The sequence below is a fragment of the Triturus cristatus genome, chromosome 2_2 (genome assembly GCF_964204655.1).
Source record: "Triturus cristatus chromosome 2_2, aTriCri1.1, whole genome shotgun sequence".
NCBI classification, from domain to species: Eukaryota; Metazoa; Chordata; class Amphibia; order Caudata; family Salamandridae; genus Triturus; species Triturus cristatus.
This window is the reverse complement of record NC_140582.1, coordinates 101,673,338-101,691,816: the sequence shown is the minus strand read 5'-3', so window position 1 is coordinate 101,691,816 and position 18,479 is coordinate 101,673,338. Positions and strand designations below refer to the sequence as shown.

The 18,479-nt window shown below is 44.3% G+C and overlaps 1 protein-coding gene across 3 annotated transcripts in view; it reads left to right on the top strand.

The window, feature by feature from the left end:
* Positions 1 to 18,479, top strand: part of CLTA (clathrin light chain A) — a 94,810-nt gene that overhangs the window by 19,239 nt on the left and 57,092 nt on the right. For all 3 annotated transcript variants that reach the window (XM_085641109.1, XM_085641108.1, XM_085641107.1), the window contains exon 2: positions 10,520 to 10,557. In XM_085641109.1, coding sequence (XP_085497235.1) covers positions 10,520 to 10,557 — 38 coding nt within the window. The remainder of the gene's footprint in view (positions 1 to 10,519; positions 10,558 to 18,479) is intronic.

Here is an 18,479-nt window from a genome sequence, read left to right as displayed (position 1 = left end):
CAAGCGTCGTCAGTTTATTCAAATTACTAAAGCCCCAGAGCTCCGACCCATATAAGCAAGTACTCAATACCATTGTCCCATATACTTCAAGGACTGGTGAAATTGGTTTTGTGTGTGAGCTTTTAAATCTGGTTAAGAGAGCACCTGATTTTTGTTTATGTGATAATACCGCTCGATCCAATTGGGAATCCCAACGCATATCCTTCTGTATTGTAATACCCAAATATGTGAAGGAGGTTACCTCCTCCAAGGGCAGATCATTCATAAGGATTTTCCCCCTAAAAGATTTGTGTGCGTTAAAAGACATAAACTTAGTTTTTTCAGTGTTGACTATCAATCCCCTCATTTTGCAGAACTCTTCAAAGCGTCCAAGTGCCTTCTGTAGACCACTTGGGTCTTGGAAATAATCAGTGTGTCATCCGCAAACATGAGGATTGGAACGCGTGATCCAGCCAGGACAGGTGCATCAGTGGGGGTCTGCGAGAGAAAGTCGACCACCCCGTTGACAAAGAGCGAGAACAGGGTTGGCGCCAAGACACACCCCTGCCAACAGGGAAGTCTTCCGTTACCTCACCTACATCCCCCCCCAGCGGACCCGAGCTACATTACCCTCATGCAAGCGAATGACTACAGAAAGAAGTTCTGGTGCAAGTCCCATCTCCCGCATAACTTCCCAAAGTTTAATTCGTGGGACCAAATCAAATGCCGCTTTTAGGTCCACGAATACCACGTATAGTGCGCCCTTACCCAAAATTACCGTCTTCCAATATAAGATGACGAAGCGGAAGATTTGGTCAATTGTGCTTATCCGCCTGCGGAAGCCTGCTTGCACAGGGCTTAGAATATCCTGCTCTTCAGACCATAATAAAATCTTGTGTAGGAATAAGCGGGCCACAATCTTCTGAATTGAGTCTATTAAGCTAATTGGTCTATAGTTGGCCGCAATAGACTTGTCCCCCTTTTTAAATACAGGGACTATTTCTGCACCCTTCCACGAATCGGGGATATCAGCGCCCTGGGCGATTGCATTTGCAAGGCGCATGATATACCTGCACCATGGGTGTCTATCGCCAATAAACACATCCGCAGGGATTCCATCCATACCGGGAGCTTTGCCCTTAATCACTTTGTCTAAAGCCTGTTCCACATCTTTTAAAAGAAATATTGCTTCTTCATAATACACATGAAAGTAAGTAGCACCAGAATTTACTTCATCACTGGGGGCTGCATACTGCGGTTTGAAGTGATCAACCCACGCGTCCTTGGCCACATTATTCTGGGGGCGTTCTGATAACCCCCCCCGTCCCATTTGTATGTGTCCCAGAATTGCTTGCTATTCCTGCACCTGCAAGCATCAAGGAGATCTTTCCACTTTTCATTATCCCACATTCCTTTTGCTTCTTTTATTGTCCTCCTATAGCATCTATTCACTTGTCTGCACATAAATCCCCCACTTCTGCAGGACGACATTTAGTCAAATTCCGATCATCCTAAATGTCTCCTCCTTGCAATTCAGAAGTGTTTCCTTGTAACCCTATGAATTTTGCAAGGAACTGACCACCCTGATTCTTCTTTTCAGTCAATGCTTTTCTTTGCCTAATCCAATCGTTTGTTTTAAATTAACAATCCTTACAACTCGATGCCCTTATCATGCACTGCCTTTACCATGATGCATAGGGCAAAATTGAGTGCTGGGTTGTGAGGCAGTGTGCTCCCACCCTCCTTAACATATGCGTATTGATCATTTTGAAGCAACGAGTCATGGATACAGAAATGCAACCTTTCATTAGACATCATAAAAGGAACATTGCTGCACGTCGGCGATTAAAAGGCAATACTGAAACTTATGATACCCGCTGACTCAGCCAGCCCATTCCCGTACATACCATGAGTAGTATCAAGTACCCAAATTAGAGTGATAGCATTTGAGCTGGTTATCAACAGCCATCCCCGACACAACACACAATGCCTGTCTTATCACAGCGTCCTAGGTCTCTCACTACACCATCTAGCGAAACATGTTTTCCTGTCAGTGCACCCACATACATTAGAGGTACACCCAAATTTAGGTGCAGCCCATAATACTGTGCAATAGAACATCAACTAGGGAGTCTATATTGGTTAGTACATTAAAATCTATAAACTAGCCAAAACATTCTTTCTCGGGGGTCATCGTTAGGACCAGTATGTTAAGGTCAGGAGTCCACAAACTAACCCCTCCTGGGTGGTTGTTTATCATCAGCCATGGGGGAGGGAGGAGCCAGTCTGCCATGTCCCAACCCAAACCACTGGCCAGCAGAAGGAGAGGCGGCGGATGGGGGGTGCAAGTTCCAGACCTAGATGTGAGTTCAATTTCTGTAACTTGGGACAAAATGCACAACCGTGAGATAGCACAGTCCGTCGCATCCCCTCAGTGTGCATCTGCCTCCTCCTCAGCTTCCACCACCTCAGTGTCCTTAGCATTTTCGTTCTCTGTCGCCCCTGGCTAAGCACCCTGGGCCTCTTCCTGAATACCTGTACTCTCCCCTGGGTGCTCCCAAGCCTTTAGTATCTTGGACCACAGTCCTACAATTGCTTATCGCCGGATTCCTCGTACATCCTTACTGTAGGAGAGTAGGATCTGCACTTATGTTGCCCCCACTTTTTTCTGATGTATACACTGGTTTCTGACTATAGTCTGGCTGGGTCCCTGCTAATCGGGGCCCCAGTCTCACTGATCTCTCTAAAATATCTTGGTGTGCATATTAGATGCACTAGTGATTGGATACTGTGGTACCTTATGAGCCCCTAGTATATGGTACCTTAGGTACCTAGGGCATTGGTACTTCACAGGCCTACCAGGGGCTGCAGCATGTATTATGCCACCCCTGGGAAGCATTCACAATCTGACACCACAGGCCTGCTACTGCAGCCTGTGTGAGGTAGTGTTAGCACTCCTCACTGAGGTACAGGTTTCTATATCTCACCATACACACACACATATAAACCTATCAGTCACCCCTCTTGCAGGCCCTAACACTCCTGAGGGCAGGGTGCTTGGTTTACTATGTGAGGGGGTGCTTCTGCATGAGCAGGACCCCTCTGCAGCTGGCAGAGTCTATTCTCCGCTACTGTTTGTGGATGCGGTTAAACCATATACTCTTAAGTGCAGTATAACCTCGCAGTAAATGCTAACTTTGGAATGACTGCATCAAAAAATGTTGTGTTTGGTGTCAAACAACTTGGAATCATACACCCACACTAGTAACTGGTGTGGGAGTATGATCCCACCCTTCTAGAGGGGACGACATGTACCCACAGTACTAAACGGTAGAATCATCTAGAGCCCTGGCATCACAAAATGGATGCCACCAGCACAGACACTGGGCTGCCCTCCTGCTGCTGACCGAAACTCACAGTGGAGGAAGCCCAACAAAAGGTATCCTGTCACAGGGAGGTGTCACCACCTCCCAGTCAGGATTTAGTGTATTGGAGCTGGGTGGGTGCACTCTCAGAGTGCTTTGAAGTCCTGCACTGGGGGAGCAGTAGGCTCCTCTGTGCATATGCCAGCTCAAACCGGTTCAGGGGCAACCTACCCTTGCTCTGGCGCGAAACTGGACAAAGGGAAGTGGGTGTAACCGCCCACTACCCTGACCCTCCTAGAGGAGTGGTCATAGAGCTAGTCCCTCCCCTATCTTCACTATAAGATACCAAGCATTGCCAATGCAATTCAGATTAACCCTGGACGACGCTCTACAAAGAAGAATCCTGGCCTTTCGACGTTCCACTATCTCTGGATGACTGAAGAATCTCCCTTGGAGTCAAGGAGTGACCCCTGCTTGGCAGGCACCAGTAACTTTGATCAACGGTTTCAAACTTCACCGCTCCTGCCGAAGTCCCTGCGTCCCCTGAAGCGGATTTCCTGACCTCTCGACGGCCATTTTGAGTCCCCAGTGAAGCTGTGGCATCTGGACCCCGCGAGTGATGAGGAACAGCAATACCAGGGAACCATGCTGATTTCGAGTGCAAACCCTAAACAACGTTCTACGAACTTGTGCTTTGGACCATCTGTAGTCCAAGTCCCTAGCAGGTCTGGTACCGAAAATCAGCGGCCTACCCCGTCCCGAGTGACCGTGGGCTCCTGTGGAACTTTTCCTGCAAAGGCGTCTTCGCGGTTGCTTGCCCGTTGGCTAGTTACTCACCCAAAGACTTTCTCATCGACTTCAAGGGCTCTCCTGGTTGGTCCGGGCCTGCCCTCACTTACCCTCGCTGGGTAAGTCCATCAGACCTTGCTGGTCTGCATCATCGTCAATCTTCACTCCACACGAGACTTGCAGTTGCGAAGGTTTGTTGGCTCCAATCCGGTTGCCGACAACGTCATCAGCTGCAGACGTCGTGGGACCCTCCGAATCCAGCTGCTGGTCATAGTCGATCTCTCCTGGACCTCATGAGCAAAGAGACAAATCACCATCGACGGCCTGAAGCGACGCGACATCAGTGGTCATCCATCCTGCTGGCCACCGGTCACTGGCAAGTGACTTTGAACACTGTCCCCTCAATTTTCAGGTCCTCTTCAACTTCAATCCCTTTGGATTCCAGCGGACACCTCTCCAGTCGTCACACGCAGCAAGTCTTCAGTGATCTCCATTGAAAACAGCATCGCGACCCGACACCAAAAGACACCTATGCACCCGGCTTCCCTGGGTGAGGTAAAGGAAGATGCACCAACAACAACAACAGGTTATAACAGGTAACTTGTGCACTCCGGTGCCCAAGTGCGTGTTGGCCCTCGAAATACTTACCCTGTAAGTGGCTTGCTTGTTGACTTCTCCGAAGTGCCCTAAAACTTTAAAATACAAACCGCGACTTACGCCATTGAAACCAATAGGAAACCCACGGCTGTGTTTAGACACTGCACGTGTCTCCCGTGGGCTGATTACTTACCTGCTAACACTGCAGAAGTGAAGCCCCAGCGATTCCCAAGACCCTAGGCCTTTTCATTTTGCAAGTCGAGTTTGTTAACCCATTTTTTTAGTATATGGTCTGGTACGCCCCTAGGGCTACAGCCATATTTGTGCTTAATTTATTGAGAAGTGTTGACATTTGAATGTGTATCTGGGTTCTAATCTCATAAAGAGATTAGTAGAGTGTATCTAAGAATAAATACATATATATTTGATATATATACCTGTGTGGTGTCCTTTTCATTTGGTAATTCAAGAGATTATAAGGTAAAACAGGCTGCTTTACATTCCTCAGAGACTTAGCCTGAAGGCTGCTCTCCACAGCTACCACTAGGATCGCTTTCTTTAAAAGGTTGTCTTAAACCTATCTACCATAAGAGTCGAATTGGACTGGTGCAAGGTGGCCACTATAACTAAGGACCAGCATATGCCAGGCCATCTTCTCACACTTACTAAGGGCTCTCTCCCGTGTGCTCTGGCCTGGGACGAAACCTGTCTCACCCATAGGTCGAATCATGGGGTAGCTGCAGCTTTCCTCTTCAGTGCTGTATGCCTCTTGGTCAGTACCAGTGCTAAGACCACAGATCTAGAGCTCATCTTTTGTTTCTGAGGTCTGGGCAACAGTCCCAACATGCAGGCTTCCAAGGTGCAATCAATGGTGCAGCCTGAAGAGTCCTCACCACTGCTTCCCAATAGGGTTACAAGTGGGGACAGGTCTGGGTCATATGCCCAAAGTCTGTGTCCGGGAAAGCACTTCTCGGGCATCTCCGAGGTTCTCCTCCATAAATTACCTGGAGTGTGTGGGGTGGGGGGGGGGTCAGGTATGTCATACGGACATAATACAATTGTGTGTACTTTAACCTCATGTTTTGAGAAACCCTTTTGGGATACACCAGGGCTTTGCTCCAATCTGATTCTGTAAGTTCATGCCTCCGCAGTGCTTTCCGCCTGCCCCTGATGGTCACCAGCGGTTTTTCGAACCATGCCCGACATAGCCCTGTAAAGCCATTTCACTCGGTGTCTAGCCGAACCCATAGGCAGCAGGAGCTGTAAGACTGCATGTGTCTCCAGTTCCTCGCGGCTTCTGGACCATAGGTCTCCAAAGATGCGCGTCAGGGCTTCATATGTTAAGAAATGGCCTGAGGGTAAGTCGTATTGCACCACAAACTCGTCCAATGGAAACAATGTATCCACCTGGTAGCAATTCCCCACTGTTACTAACCCGGCGTCTGGCCAAGCAGCAGATTGCCCGTCCTTGAAAATAGAAAGCCTGTCTCTGTGTGGGAATCCTACTAATGATGGTGCCGGTGCGTAAAGGTGAGTCCCTGTGGTCCTTCGCAGGCACCTCCTCCAATATTTCATTGCCACTGTCAAAAGGCCACCAGGCTGCGATATCTCCACCTTCCTGCTGAGCAGTTTTGCTATCGGTATACCCTAATTGGTCGTCCAGTCCCGCCGGGCCCAGCTCTTCCTGATGCGCACCAGCAAGCCACTGAGTGATCCATTGTAACTGGACTGCTAGGTAATACAGCTCGAAATCAGAGGCCCCCTCGCCCAGGTGGGTGCTTAAGGACTTCCAGAGAAACCCTATGGCGGCCTCAATTCAGTATCGGCTCTTTAAGGAGAGTGTCCAGTTGTTTGAACCAGAAACCCACTGAAGGACGGGAGTACAGATTCACCTCAGAGTTGGGTCAGAGCGGTCAATTCCTCCACAAATGCGCTAAGTCAGTGTTCAAGGTTATGAAGCACTATTTAAATACGATTACATTGCACTGCAACGTTTGTTCACTGGGATCTCATTCCATCGGTGTCGATCCTTTCTGAAACGCTTCTATTACCTGTTCATTCTTCTATAGCCCGTTTGAATGGTTCAGAATTCACCGCCATCAGCGTGCTTGCTAGTGATGTGAAATAGTACTTCCTGTTTTGAGAGGCGGCGCTTCCTTCCTTTTCTGTGAACTTGTACATTCTAATGAAATGAGGCTCGAGCCTCCTATCTGCTCTGCTGAGAGCGGCGATGTGTGAACTCTGTATCCACCCGGCTGAAAGCAGCAGATAACAAACCCCGTGCCTGGGCTTGGATGCTGGCGTCGTCGGGTTTATCCGGGGGATTACTGGGCTAGATATATCTGCAGCCGAGAACAGACCAACGACCTCGCCTGAGCAACAGATAAAGTCGGGCACTCCAACTTTGCATGATCAGCACGCGGCTTATTTTTGGAGGTTGCCCTTTTTATGTTTTTTTGACCTTATGTACGTTTAACAGTCGTTAAATGAATATCTATTATTGCTTCAGCAGGCAGTTACTCGATGTACGGCAAAACAGCAATCCACAATAGGTTTCATTATAATATAAGCTAGTGGAGCCAGTGTCCGTTGCTGCCAGCCCCTCCCCCTCTCCCCCGCATTACCTTATCAGTAACATTTTAAGTTGTAGCTTGGTACGGGCAGTTGTTTTAAAACGTGTTTTTTCTCCATGTGTAACATTGTTAAATGAATTAGGGGTCTGTGTGTCTACTATTGTATGTCAGTGGTTGGAATCTAACCTAATGGCCAGTGTATTTGCGTTTGTTGGGCACAAACGGGACACGGTTATTCAGAGCACCACGTTTGGTAACAGTGCACATTTTGGGTCACGTGATCGGCTTTTTTCAGATTTGTCGTTTTCTGAAGTCACTTACTTTATGGAAAAATGCATTTGTGAGGCATGTGCTCGGTTATATTTGTACTGTGAATATTTTACAATTTTTATAGCGATGTAGCGCTAACGAGGGCAGAGAACCTTCTATCGAGTTGCATAAATTCGATCGCAGAGAGAAATCTAGTTTGTCTTTAGAGTGACCTCCCCAGTGGTGTACATTTGTTTCTGTTTCCAGTGAGTGCCTTCATCAGTTTCCACCGTTCTTCTTAGTTGGTAGTTACCCTGTGTCTTTGTTCCTTATTGGGCATTCCTCCTTTCCCAGGGGTTCCAAATCAGTGCAAGATTACAAAAATATAATTTGCAGCTGAAGCGCTTAATTATCCCTTTTGAGATGATTATATTTAATCCTGTTATTCATACAGTTATTTTGGGTTTTATGACTTGGAGATGTAAAATATTAACTGTGAAGCAGTAAACCTCTCACTGAGGATATGATGCAATTACATTTTAAGCAGTTTGAAGTCATTTTGTTTAACCGTATAATTAAAAACGCCTCCGCGATATTAACAAATATCTAGCACTTGTGTGAAACTGTATTCAGTGGGTTGAACTTTATTATAAAGCAGGCGTAATTTATTTTATATCTACAATTGCCTATTTGCGTGGTTATTTATGATGGCAACAAAGAAATGGGAGTACATTACAAACATAGCATTTGAATAATTTACCAATAGCCTTTCTAAATGTATATACATAAATCCACAAAGCGCTCCATATGTTGCATTCCTGTTGCTTCAGAGTTGGTCAATTCACAGATCTATTGTGTTTTGGTAAGAGTTGAATCAGACCTCCCACCAGATCCTAGGGTGTCATTTGATGGCTTCTTAAGAAAAGGGATAATAGCTTGCTAGTAGAGGTTTGATTAGTCTCCCATGCTGGAAGAAGACCTCTTCCAGTATTATGGTGAAACATTTTCTTAAAAACATTGTCACTGGTAGGACACATCCTTTGATTTTAGTGGCCCTTTCTAGTACCTTGTTCGGGCTCATTAGTGTGAAGCAGGATAGGTTGGAATCGAGTGGAACTCATCTGTAACAGAGGACACTGCTGGGTTATTGTTGATTGAATAATAAGTCTTTATGCCAATTAAATCATTCTTTGCATATTTTTCTGAGTCTCTGTTTTAGTCTCTTCTCGTGAGATTTTAAGTGGCTTGCGTGTTGAGTTGTAGACCTCAGTGATCCGATTGGTTTAATAGTGCCTTTGCTCTTTTCACTGCATGGTTGTAGCCTCACAAATAGATCAGGACTAGTTTAGGTTGTACTCTAACTATAATAGCTAGTACATTAGTGATGTGTGAGTAGAGCACCATCTGCCTCCTATTTTATTATTAAATCAGGACTATGACAATGGCTATTTTGAATAAAACATTTATCTTGGGACAGCTGGGGACAAATTTTATCTTGCTGCATTTTGCCACGTTGGTATTGTGGGAATTTGTTTAATAGTTATGGATGTATTTCATTAATATTGCTTCTGAGAACTTGTGCCCAGATTCAGATTGTCATTTTACATCTCATGCCGATCGAAAATTGAAGGGAGTGCATAAACTCAATAAATTGATTGTTCTAGTGTGACACCGCGCACAGACTTTTGTAAGTTCTCTTCCACATCAGAACTTTTATTACTGAAGTCCTCAGACTGTCTTAGATAATGCCTTTCGTTTAAACTTGGCTGGGTGTTGATCTTGGCACAAAGGAAGATTAGTTGTTACTAGACTGAATTTATTGTTTTGGAATGTCAAATATTTTTTTTTTATGTGATGAGAAACCTGGCAGGTGTGTACTGTGTGTGGGAAGACTGCAAGCCTGCCTATCCAGGATCTCTTGTTAAAGATTGTTAAGGAGAATACAAATTTAGAATAAAGTACGGGAACAAGTCACCTTTTAAGTACGTATAGGTTTATAGTTTTGTGATAAGTTGCATCTTCATTTGGTCTAGCAAGGAATACACTGTGAATCAATTAGCAATTATATTGCCTGGCAGTCTTTTAGTGAGTATGCTGCAAAAGACAAAAAAATAAATGCAGCACTTGAGCAGGAAATTATTTGAACAGTAAAATAACGACCCACCTCAACGTACTACTTCAGTCATTGCATACCCATCATTCCGTGTTGAATTGCATGTCTGTTCATTGACCAGTCTGCGGTGTGGTATGGCAAAAGAACCAAGCCAACACAGCAGTGCTTCTGGCACTTTTGGACTTAAGGGAGGTAGAAAGGGTTTACAAGTGTTTCATATGACGTTTCCCAATGGCCCACATCCTTTAATTTTGCTGCCATCCCTTCTCATAGATGGTGCCCTCTCCTGACTGGCTTCCTGGCCTGTCTCTTAGCAGCCCTTAACCGGGCCTGGATGAATAAAAATGTGTGTTTTTGGCTTTGGTTCCTTGTAATTTGCTTGACAAGATTATCCATGTAGCTAACAGTTACATATATAGAGCTTTCTCCATTCAAAACAACTGACTCATTCATATCCAATGCACGTTGCAGCCATGGATAGCCAGTCATGCATGTTGCTGATATTGCCGTGGGCTGCCGGACACAGATGCACTCGAGTCTTGAGCCATTAAAGATCAGGATAGAAAGCTATTCGAACCACTGATTAAAAAAAATAATAATTATCACCCAGGACATTCCAGGACTTCAGAGTGTCATTATATGAAGGCTTCGCACACTTAAAAGGGAAGACACAAGAAATGCATTTGAATAATTAGTTTTGCAATTGTATTTATTGTGTTTTTAATGAGTATTGCTGCTTATAGCCCTTTGGGGGGTGTATTGTTATCCCCAAGATCGGAATAGAGCATAGCTTGTTTGATGCTGCTATGTTTATACGAGCTTCTGGGAGCTAACATTTTTTCTTCTTCTTACAGATGCCATTGACGGATTTATGAATGGGGACTTCTACCAGGTAATTAGTCCTGAAATAATATAGACCACTCTGTTTAAAAGGGGCTTCATTGCCTTAGTGAGCTTCTTTTCACCTAATGTGATAATTATTTTTGAATTCTTAAGAGTAAAAAGATCTATTTTGATTATGCTTCTCTGGTAAATGTTTTCGCTTTGACACTTTCTTCTTTATTTATTCGTCAGATTTTCCACTGCATATTTGTTTGGAAACTATTTCTTCATGTTATATTATAGTAAAGCTGTTCTAATTAATTTTATTTCCTCAAGCAGTGCATATGGTATTATCTGTGGGGGGCACACGTTTTGCATTGTGCCAAAGATTCCCAAATAAAATTTTCCCCCAGTTTATTCATAAAAATAGGAGTCTCCAGTTCTAATCATATGTTAAGGTACTATGGGGATTTAACTTCATCGACATAAAGCAAAATGAGGATAGAGACTCCACAATCTGGCGATTTTCAGTAATCTCTTTGATTTATTCTTTGGTCCTTAAAGAACGGTGTGCTTAAATCCATTTACAGCGCCGGAAATCCAAATTGTATTGTCCTCATTCTTTAATAACGGAGAATATTTTTCACCACTTCCAGTGAATCTAGATTTGTGTGCTTCAAGTTGTCTTACCCAGCATTAGCTTGACTGTTGAAAAGAGAGTTCGATAAGGCAACCTTTCGCGACTCCCTATGTACCTCAAAACACTTTTCATTCAAACATGTGCACCCTAAATTAACTTCCTAGGATGGAACATCCTACAAGCGGGTAACAATTGCTAGCTGGATTCATCTTCCCTTCCTATCTTTCATGATTGATCCAGTTAAAGGCTCTACAATTGCTAGCTGGATTCATCTTCCCTTCCTATCTTTCATGATTGATCCTGTTAAAGGCTCTATTCATGCACCATAGGGCAGATGACTCCACTCCACCTAAAAGCCATCGTTGCTCAGATTTAATACACAATTGATTAGAGAATAAATGGCGAGCCTCCAAAGAAAGGAGCGGTGGGAGAGCCGCATAATAATCTCCGACTTATTGCGTTGATGCTGTTACGGGAAAGTGAACTTTTCTTCTCCAGTATTGGATCTTTTATATATTCACAAGCTTGAATCAAGAGAAATAAGGAGTAATATCCATATTTAAAACACATTTTTGGAAGGTGGGAAAAAAACTTCTCCTTAAGTATACTGTATTAGATAGTACTCCTACCCGTGTCACAGACCAGCAAATGTCCTACAGGCGACCTCCTGCACATAGGACTATTGTCAGCCTGCTCCTTGTAGAATTTGCTTTCACCCTTCTTTGGAGAGGGTGAATGGCTTTACGATCTGTTAATGTTAATCCTTTTGTCTTTTTAAAAAATCATATGTATTTGCAGAAGGTGGTTTTGAACAAGGACCGCAAACTGCCGGCAATATGTTTGTTCATTTATAGCAAGGCTTCCCATCACACAGATTCTGGTCATTTGAACTTTACGCGCTCTGCTTTCTTGAGTGGGACATGAGTAGTGAACTGAAGACAAATGAAAGCATATTGAAGGATTTAGATTTATTGTACCATGTTTATTACATCCCATCAGATGAAGTTTGATTTGTAGTAATAAATAAGGGGATTGTTAGGCAGAACACCTAAGTAGTGAAATTTATTGTAATTTTGAAGCACTCAGCGATGCATTTTATAACATTTTTGCCAACCAGTTTTCTTTTAATTTGTTATGTACTATGTATCACTGGTCCGGTTCCTTCAGTATTCACATTTTAATAATGTTTAACTACTGCACTAAAAATTAATTATACACTTGAAACACATGTTCTCAAATATTTTCTGGGATGCCTGACTAACCAGATGCATCGAGAATAAAGGACAAATAGTATAAGAGGATGGTGGCAAAGGCGTGGGGTAAAGTGAGCTAAAACAGTCTGTTTTAGGAAGCCCTAGTGGGATGTGGTTAACTGCTGCAATTAAACGTTACATGAAAGATCATAGTGAACCAGTGCTTATTAGGAACCAGTGGTTTCCATTGGTCAGCACAGTCACTTAATTGTCGACACCAGCACTTATGACAGCTACCACATGGTGGCGCTGTTTGTTTCTTTTAGAGAAGAGCAGAATAACAGTTTATTGATTCATTATACATTAAAAACTAATACCTGCCACCTAAGCCATTCTTATATTATTCGGGGCCTCGAATAGTCTGAATGGTCACACTTGGAGTGTGATGTTTGTAGTTGTGTTGTTTCTGTCACCAGAAATGCTGACAAAGGCAATGGGCGGTGCAAGCTGTGGTGCAACTAAGCACTGTAGTGGACATTAATATCTGCTGTTTCTCAGAGACCAAATACATTTCCCGTAACAAGGTTGCTGCCTGTGCACTTTTAGGGAGAAAGTAGATAACGAGCATCATTTGTTTTGCAGATCCTCCTAAATGGTAGATTGGGACATGTATTCCAGAAAACTAGCCTCTATGACTCCGCATCTGCATTGCTGTACATGCAGCTGTGGTTCAAGAGTTTATAAGGAGCAAGGATGGTCATTTTATCAGGTTTGTGGGCTATGCAAAATTCAGGTGTAACAAGTTAATTGATAAAGACCATAAACCTAGAGTTAAGACACACTTGATTTTGTGAAAATTGAAGGGAAAGATTATTAGATCAGGAAACTTGGATAGTTTTCATGACACCAGCCATAGTCCTCTGGGAATCTGCTTTCTTAAACATGGTCTTAATCTCCTTCAGTATTACCCCTTCCTTTGCACTGATGCTGGGGACTCAAGCATTTTGCACGGCTATAGGACATTCATAAGCCCCGACAAAAAGGGTGAATCATACCCTGGCTCTATCCCACCTAATCCTTGTGAAGATCTCCGATCAGCCCTCTTTATTCCACAAAGAGGATGGAAGATTTTGCAAGGATACAATCACAAGCTCCTGAGAGCACAGTTTTCTTTACTCCTATGACTCTGCCTACATTTTTTCATCTCTTGGTCTGTGACTACCAATACCCTGAAGCCTCAATAGCCTGACTTCAAATCTCACACATCTTTTTTCATTTAAAAATCAAACCTTGTTGCACACGAGTGCCCCCAACACGCATGAGGAATTCTCCAACCGCAATGTAATTTTTTCCCCTAGGGTGGAAGCCTGGTCATCCATCAAACTTTCTCTCTACCAAGTACAAGAGTATTGGCTTCTTCTCTGCCTTCCCCTTTGTTCCTGGCACACCACTTAGGCCATCAGTAAAAGGCTTTAAAGAATGTGGATCCAGTCTGTCGTTTTACATGTAATCCTAACTGCAGAAATAGTATTTGTGGTCCCTAGAATTAAACCTTCCTGTGCACAATTCCTTATTTTCCTAGAACACTTAAAGGCGACAGACTGTGTTTGTTGCACTTAAAAGAAATGTTAATGGACTTGTATTCAAGGCGCTGGTTGATTAATTTAGGACAGATTGATGGTTTGGGTTAAAGATCCACCTGTCAGATGGTTGCTTGGCCTTTCAGATTCTCCCCGGTGTATGCCAACACTGAACTCTGGTTCAAGTTGCCCATACAGTCATAAGATTAGGGCTTGCTTTGAAGTACCTAGTTTTGCCCTATGTTGCTCATCTATTGAGAGCTTGTGATTGAGTGATAAACATTGTGAAATATTTACAAATCCGTAACATCTGCATTTGTTGGTCCCAGGACAGCCATCAATATATGCAGGGTTGGAAGCTTAAGAAAGTTCTAAGGAGTTGGTGTTCTGTTTTTTGCACTGTAGGGTATTATTCCAGCATGCCCTTACTCAGAAGACATTCATTCATTTCCTTAGACGTATACAAAATGTTCCCAAGTTGCAAACGCCAAACCAGAGAGAAGCCTTCATCATTTTCAGAGGGAGTAATGAGCATTTAGACATGGGCCCTGTCAGCATCTCTCTATTTGTTGTCATTTGGCCACTCAAATTCAGTGTCTTGGCCAATTTTCTTGCTGTTGATCTTACCGTGACTCCTATATGTGGAGAGGGCAGAGCGACATTTCAGAAGGAATACACTGTACTTTGTAAGTTTGGATGGCTTGTTTTCCCCACTTGCTCTGTAGGCCATCTGAATTTCTCTGACCCTGAGCATGTGGTATTCTGGTCACCCAAGGTGAAACATCAATTGTATTGCCCTGGTGTTCTGCCTGTGTTCACAGTCCTGCTGTCTCCTTCAGTAGAAGTTGGAAAACTCACTCCTTGGGCAACGAAAAACTGTTCCTTCTCGGTCTACAATTCTTAAACAGTTTTTCGTCTTAAAGCACACTAATGCTGACTGGTGAATCTGCACCAAATACAAATGTAAAATAAGTAATTAGTATGTGAATTTGTAACAGAGAAAGCTGGAAACCATTGGTTACCCTTGAGCTACCTTTTTCTATACCTCTTGAAACAATGCAATGCATTTTCAACTTAAGCCCTTCTTCAGGCAGTGGTAATAGTGTATTTTCTGCAGCACATACATGACCTCACATTTTAGGGAATTGGTAAGGAAGGCGGAAGATTGGGGGGAGGGGGGGGGGGGAGGTTGGCATTCTGGTATCCTTAACTGCCTATGTTTTCTGTTTTTATGTATTTGCTTGTTTGTGAGGAATACGCCGGGCAGTGCTCTGCTTATCTGGTTGGCTGGCAACAGTTCCTCTTTTTAAAGAGAATATTTATTTGCAGCATCTTAGGAGATGGCGCATAGTCGACACCTTCTTGAAGCCTGCATAATCACTGTTGCCTAGTTCCCTCTTGAGGGCATGGTACGATCTCCAGCATCTGATGCTTAAATCTGATTTGATGGTGAACGTCATCTCTGCCATTAGAAATGTTTAAACCACTTTATAACCCAGATACAAAGAATTAAAAAAATGAAAGCTTAGTTTCTCAGAAGAAGCAATCCTTACAAAGACCCGTGGGAACTTTGCCTTTTCATTTTCTAGTAGCAGACTCGTTTTTTAGGTCGAGGACCGTCGGTCTGCCGAAGGCAGAACCGGAAGTCGGAGATTTAATGTTTTGGAGAAGAGGGGCTTGAACCCGCCCCTCTTCTCCCCTCTTCTCCATTGGCTGGCCTCTTGAATGCTGGCCAGCCATTGGAGAAGACGCTTTGTCACTCCGAACAGGCCCCGTCCTTTTCGGATTCGGGGGCGTGTTTTTTCGTTACTTTTCTAATTATCTCCTCCAGCCAATGGCAAGAGGAGAGTAAAGCAAAACACGCCCTCGAATCCGAAAACGCCACTGCGTTTCTCCGAGGCATTTCTGCTTCGCCTCGGAGAAAGGCAGTGGTGTGCTTCTTTTTACCAATGGCATCGCTTCTTGTGCCTCTTGAAAGAAAACAGTAAAAGAGCGCACTGTGTGTGATGGCTCGAGCTTCTAAAGAGCCTGCTTTACTTCAGCAAAGTGCTCTGAAAACGATGTGCCCGGGGGCCTTGAGAGGGAGAGCGGCGAGACATCCTCTGCAGCCCCGACTTTGCAATGAACTCTTCGGAGCTCGAGTACGCGCGCTTTAACACTCACTTCATTCCTTGTTTGGAGGTGGTGGGGGCTCAGGGAGGGGCACGAACACAATTATCCTCACATGGTACCAAGAAACAATTTTTTTTTGGAGCCCTCGAGATAAGGATTCCTGGACCTGCCTGCCAGAGGAGTTGGACTCGGCATCCAGCCTAGACGGGGTGTGACATGAAGCGGCCCACCCTGGGCCTACGGAGAGCCAAGGGGGTCAATGGGCAGAGCAGACACAGAGGGAGGCTTCCAGAGAGCCACGGGCCCACATGAAAGAAACCGTAGTGCTGCCAGGGAGCTAATGTTAGAACAGCACCGCAGCGCCCCAAAGCACAGGGGCAGCCGGGAATGCCTGGATGGAGGGGGACTAACTCCCTCCTGCTCTTGAGGCCTTTCCAAAGCACTGGCATGCCATGTTGTCCCAGCGAGGCATTTCAAGCCTTCACAGTCACGCAAGACTGCCTCAGATCCAGCTCTCTCGTCTTTCAGTAGAGACACCTCACTGTTTGTGTCAGAACCCCGTTTCCTGCAGTGTGAGTGGGTGATTCTCACATGCCTCACCCCAGGAGACAAGGTCGCAGCTCCAAATTCAGGCATCGCATCTCTCACTTCCGCCTAATCTATATACAAAAACACAGGTCGGCACTGGTCTGCATAGTAACAGCAGCATCCCTGACGCATTGTGTTCTCTTGCGCAGCCACCAGCAAGGGGGAGGGCTGCCCGACAACGCTCTCGGTGTTCTGCGGCATACTTCCGGGACAGCTTAGGGTTTGAAGGCGTATTCTAATAAAATGTGTCATCTTTGTTTTTTTTGCAAAGTACGACCCAGAGATTCTCGACGCTGTCACGTGCCAACACTTTGTTGTAGAAGTGGACGAGCCGCTGAAAGCTCCAGCCAGGCTCGAGCCTGATAGCTTGCCCTGGCTCAGCAGGAGGTCCTATTGGAACCTCAAGCCCAAAACGAGCCGAGCTTTCGCTGTAGGTGACGTGGGCAAGAGCCACAGCTCCGACCCACGGAACAGGGCGAACAGATTCCAGTCGTGTCATGGGCTATGAATCCAGGCAAATCTCCCTGTACCGAAAACAAAGGGTGAGGTGGCCTGTGTTCATTGTAAAGCGCTCTTATGTCCTTGGGCGAAGCTCTGCTGGGTAAAGCGACAGCATTAAAATGCAGATTGTGACAGTCACCTGTGGACGCATCTCACCCTCTGAGAGCTCTGGACAAAGCATTAACCTTTGATGTCCATAAAAGATGCCAATCTAGTGACTTAATTACTCTGGTGGGTGGTTAGGATCTTGATGAGCATTGCTTTGTTCTTTCAAAAATTACAATTTAGATTTTTTCAGAAGGCATCATTAACCATATGGCGTGCTCATCTGAGTGTCTAGATTCTGTTATACCAATCTTTTTTCAAAATAACTGAATTTTGCGCTCTGAAGTGTGCCTCAGATTTCAGGGAATCATCTAAAATATAAAAAGGTTCAAATGTTTGCTACCAAATCCAAACCATATGTCTTCGGACAAATACACATTCGGGTCTTGGGCAGTTCCAAAATGGGCTCTTTCTGCACATTTTTAGTTCAAGGGAGTGTCCATACTAATTTGAGAGTGATTAAGCTATTCACATTTTAAATAACAATGCCGTTTCTTTAAATGTTTTAAAAACAAAAACATAAACAAAAATACTGTCATGAGCAATGCCAATAGCTCTAACTTTAACAATGCCGAGACCGTTGCATTGTAAATGCTTGTTTGCTGATTTATCAATGTGCTTTTTCTGAAAAGGCGTCTTGATGTCTGATTCAGCACAAGGTTGTGCCTAGAATTGATTTTTTGACAGTCCTACTGTCAAAACCTGGCATCTCCGCAGCCCACTGCCATCTGCAGGATTGGCCTGCATCGCTCATTATAATCTACAGGCTAAAAGGCACTGCCTGGCTTCTTTAAAGCGTACCATATGTGAATAAAACTCTGTCCTGCCAGACTCAGCTGCTCACTCCTCCCTTCCACTAGAGGATATTTTTTTATAAAATTTGAAGGCCTTAGTGAGAATCTGTCACACCCTAGCCAGTGACAGCCAGACTGAGCCACCAATGGGTCGCAGCAGTGCCATCACAATAACCTGGAAAAAAGCCTTCATCTAGAACATGGCTCTTACGAGCTTTAAATAGGTTTCTTCTCCCTACTACATCCAATAAGGGAAAAATGTGCGAAGAGGAGGTAACCCACTCCCCCTACACTTCACATATGTTCTCATTTAAGGCACATCTGATGAGCACAAAAACTGTTATTTTATAAGCAGATTTATGTGATATCTGTAATGTTAACTGGAACTTTTGACCATTAGTTCTGTAGACGTCACTCTTTGTACAGTAAACTAAATTAAGTCAACTGGTTGTCCCCAATCTTCTTGCCTTAAGTCTGAA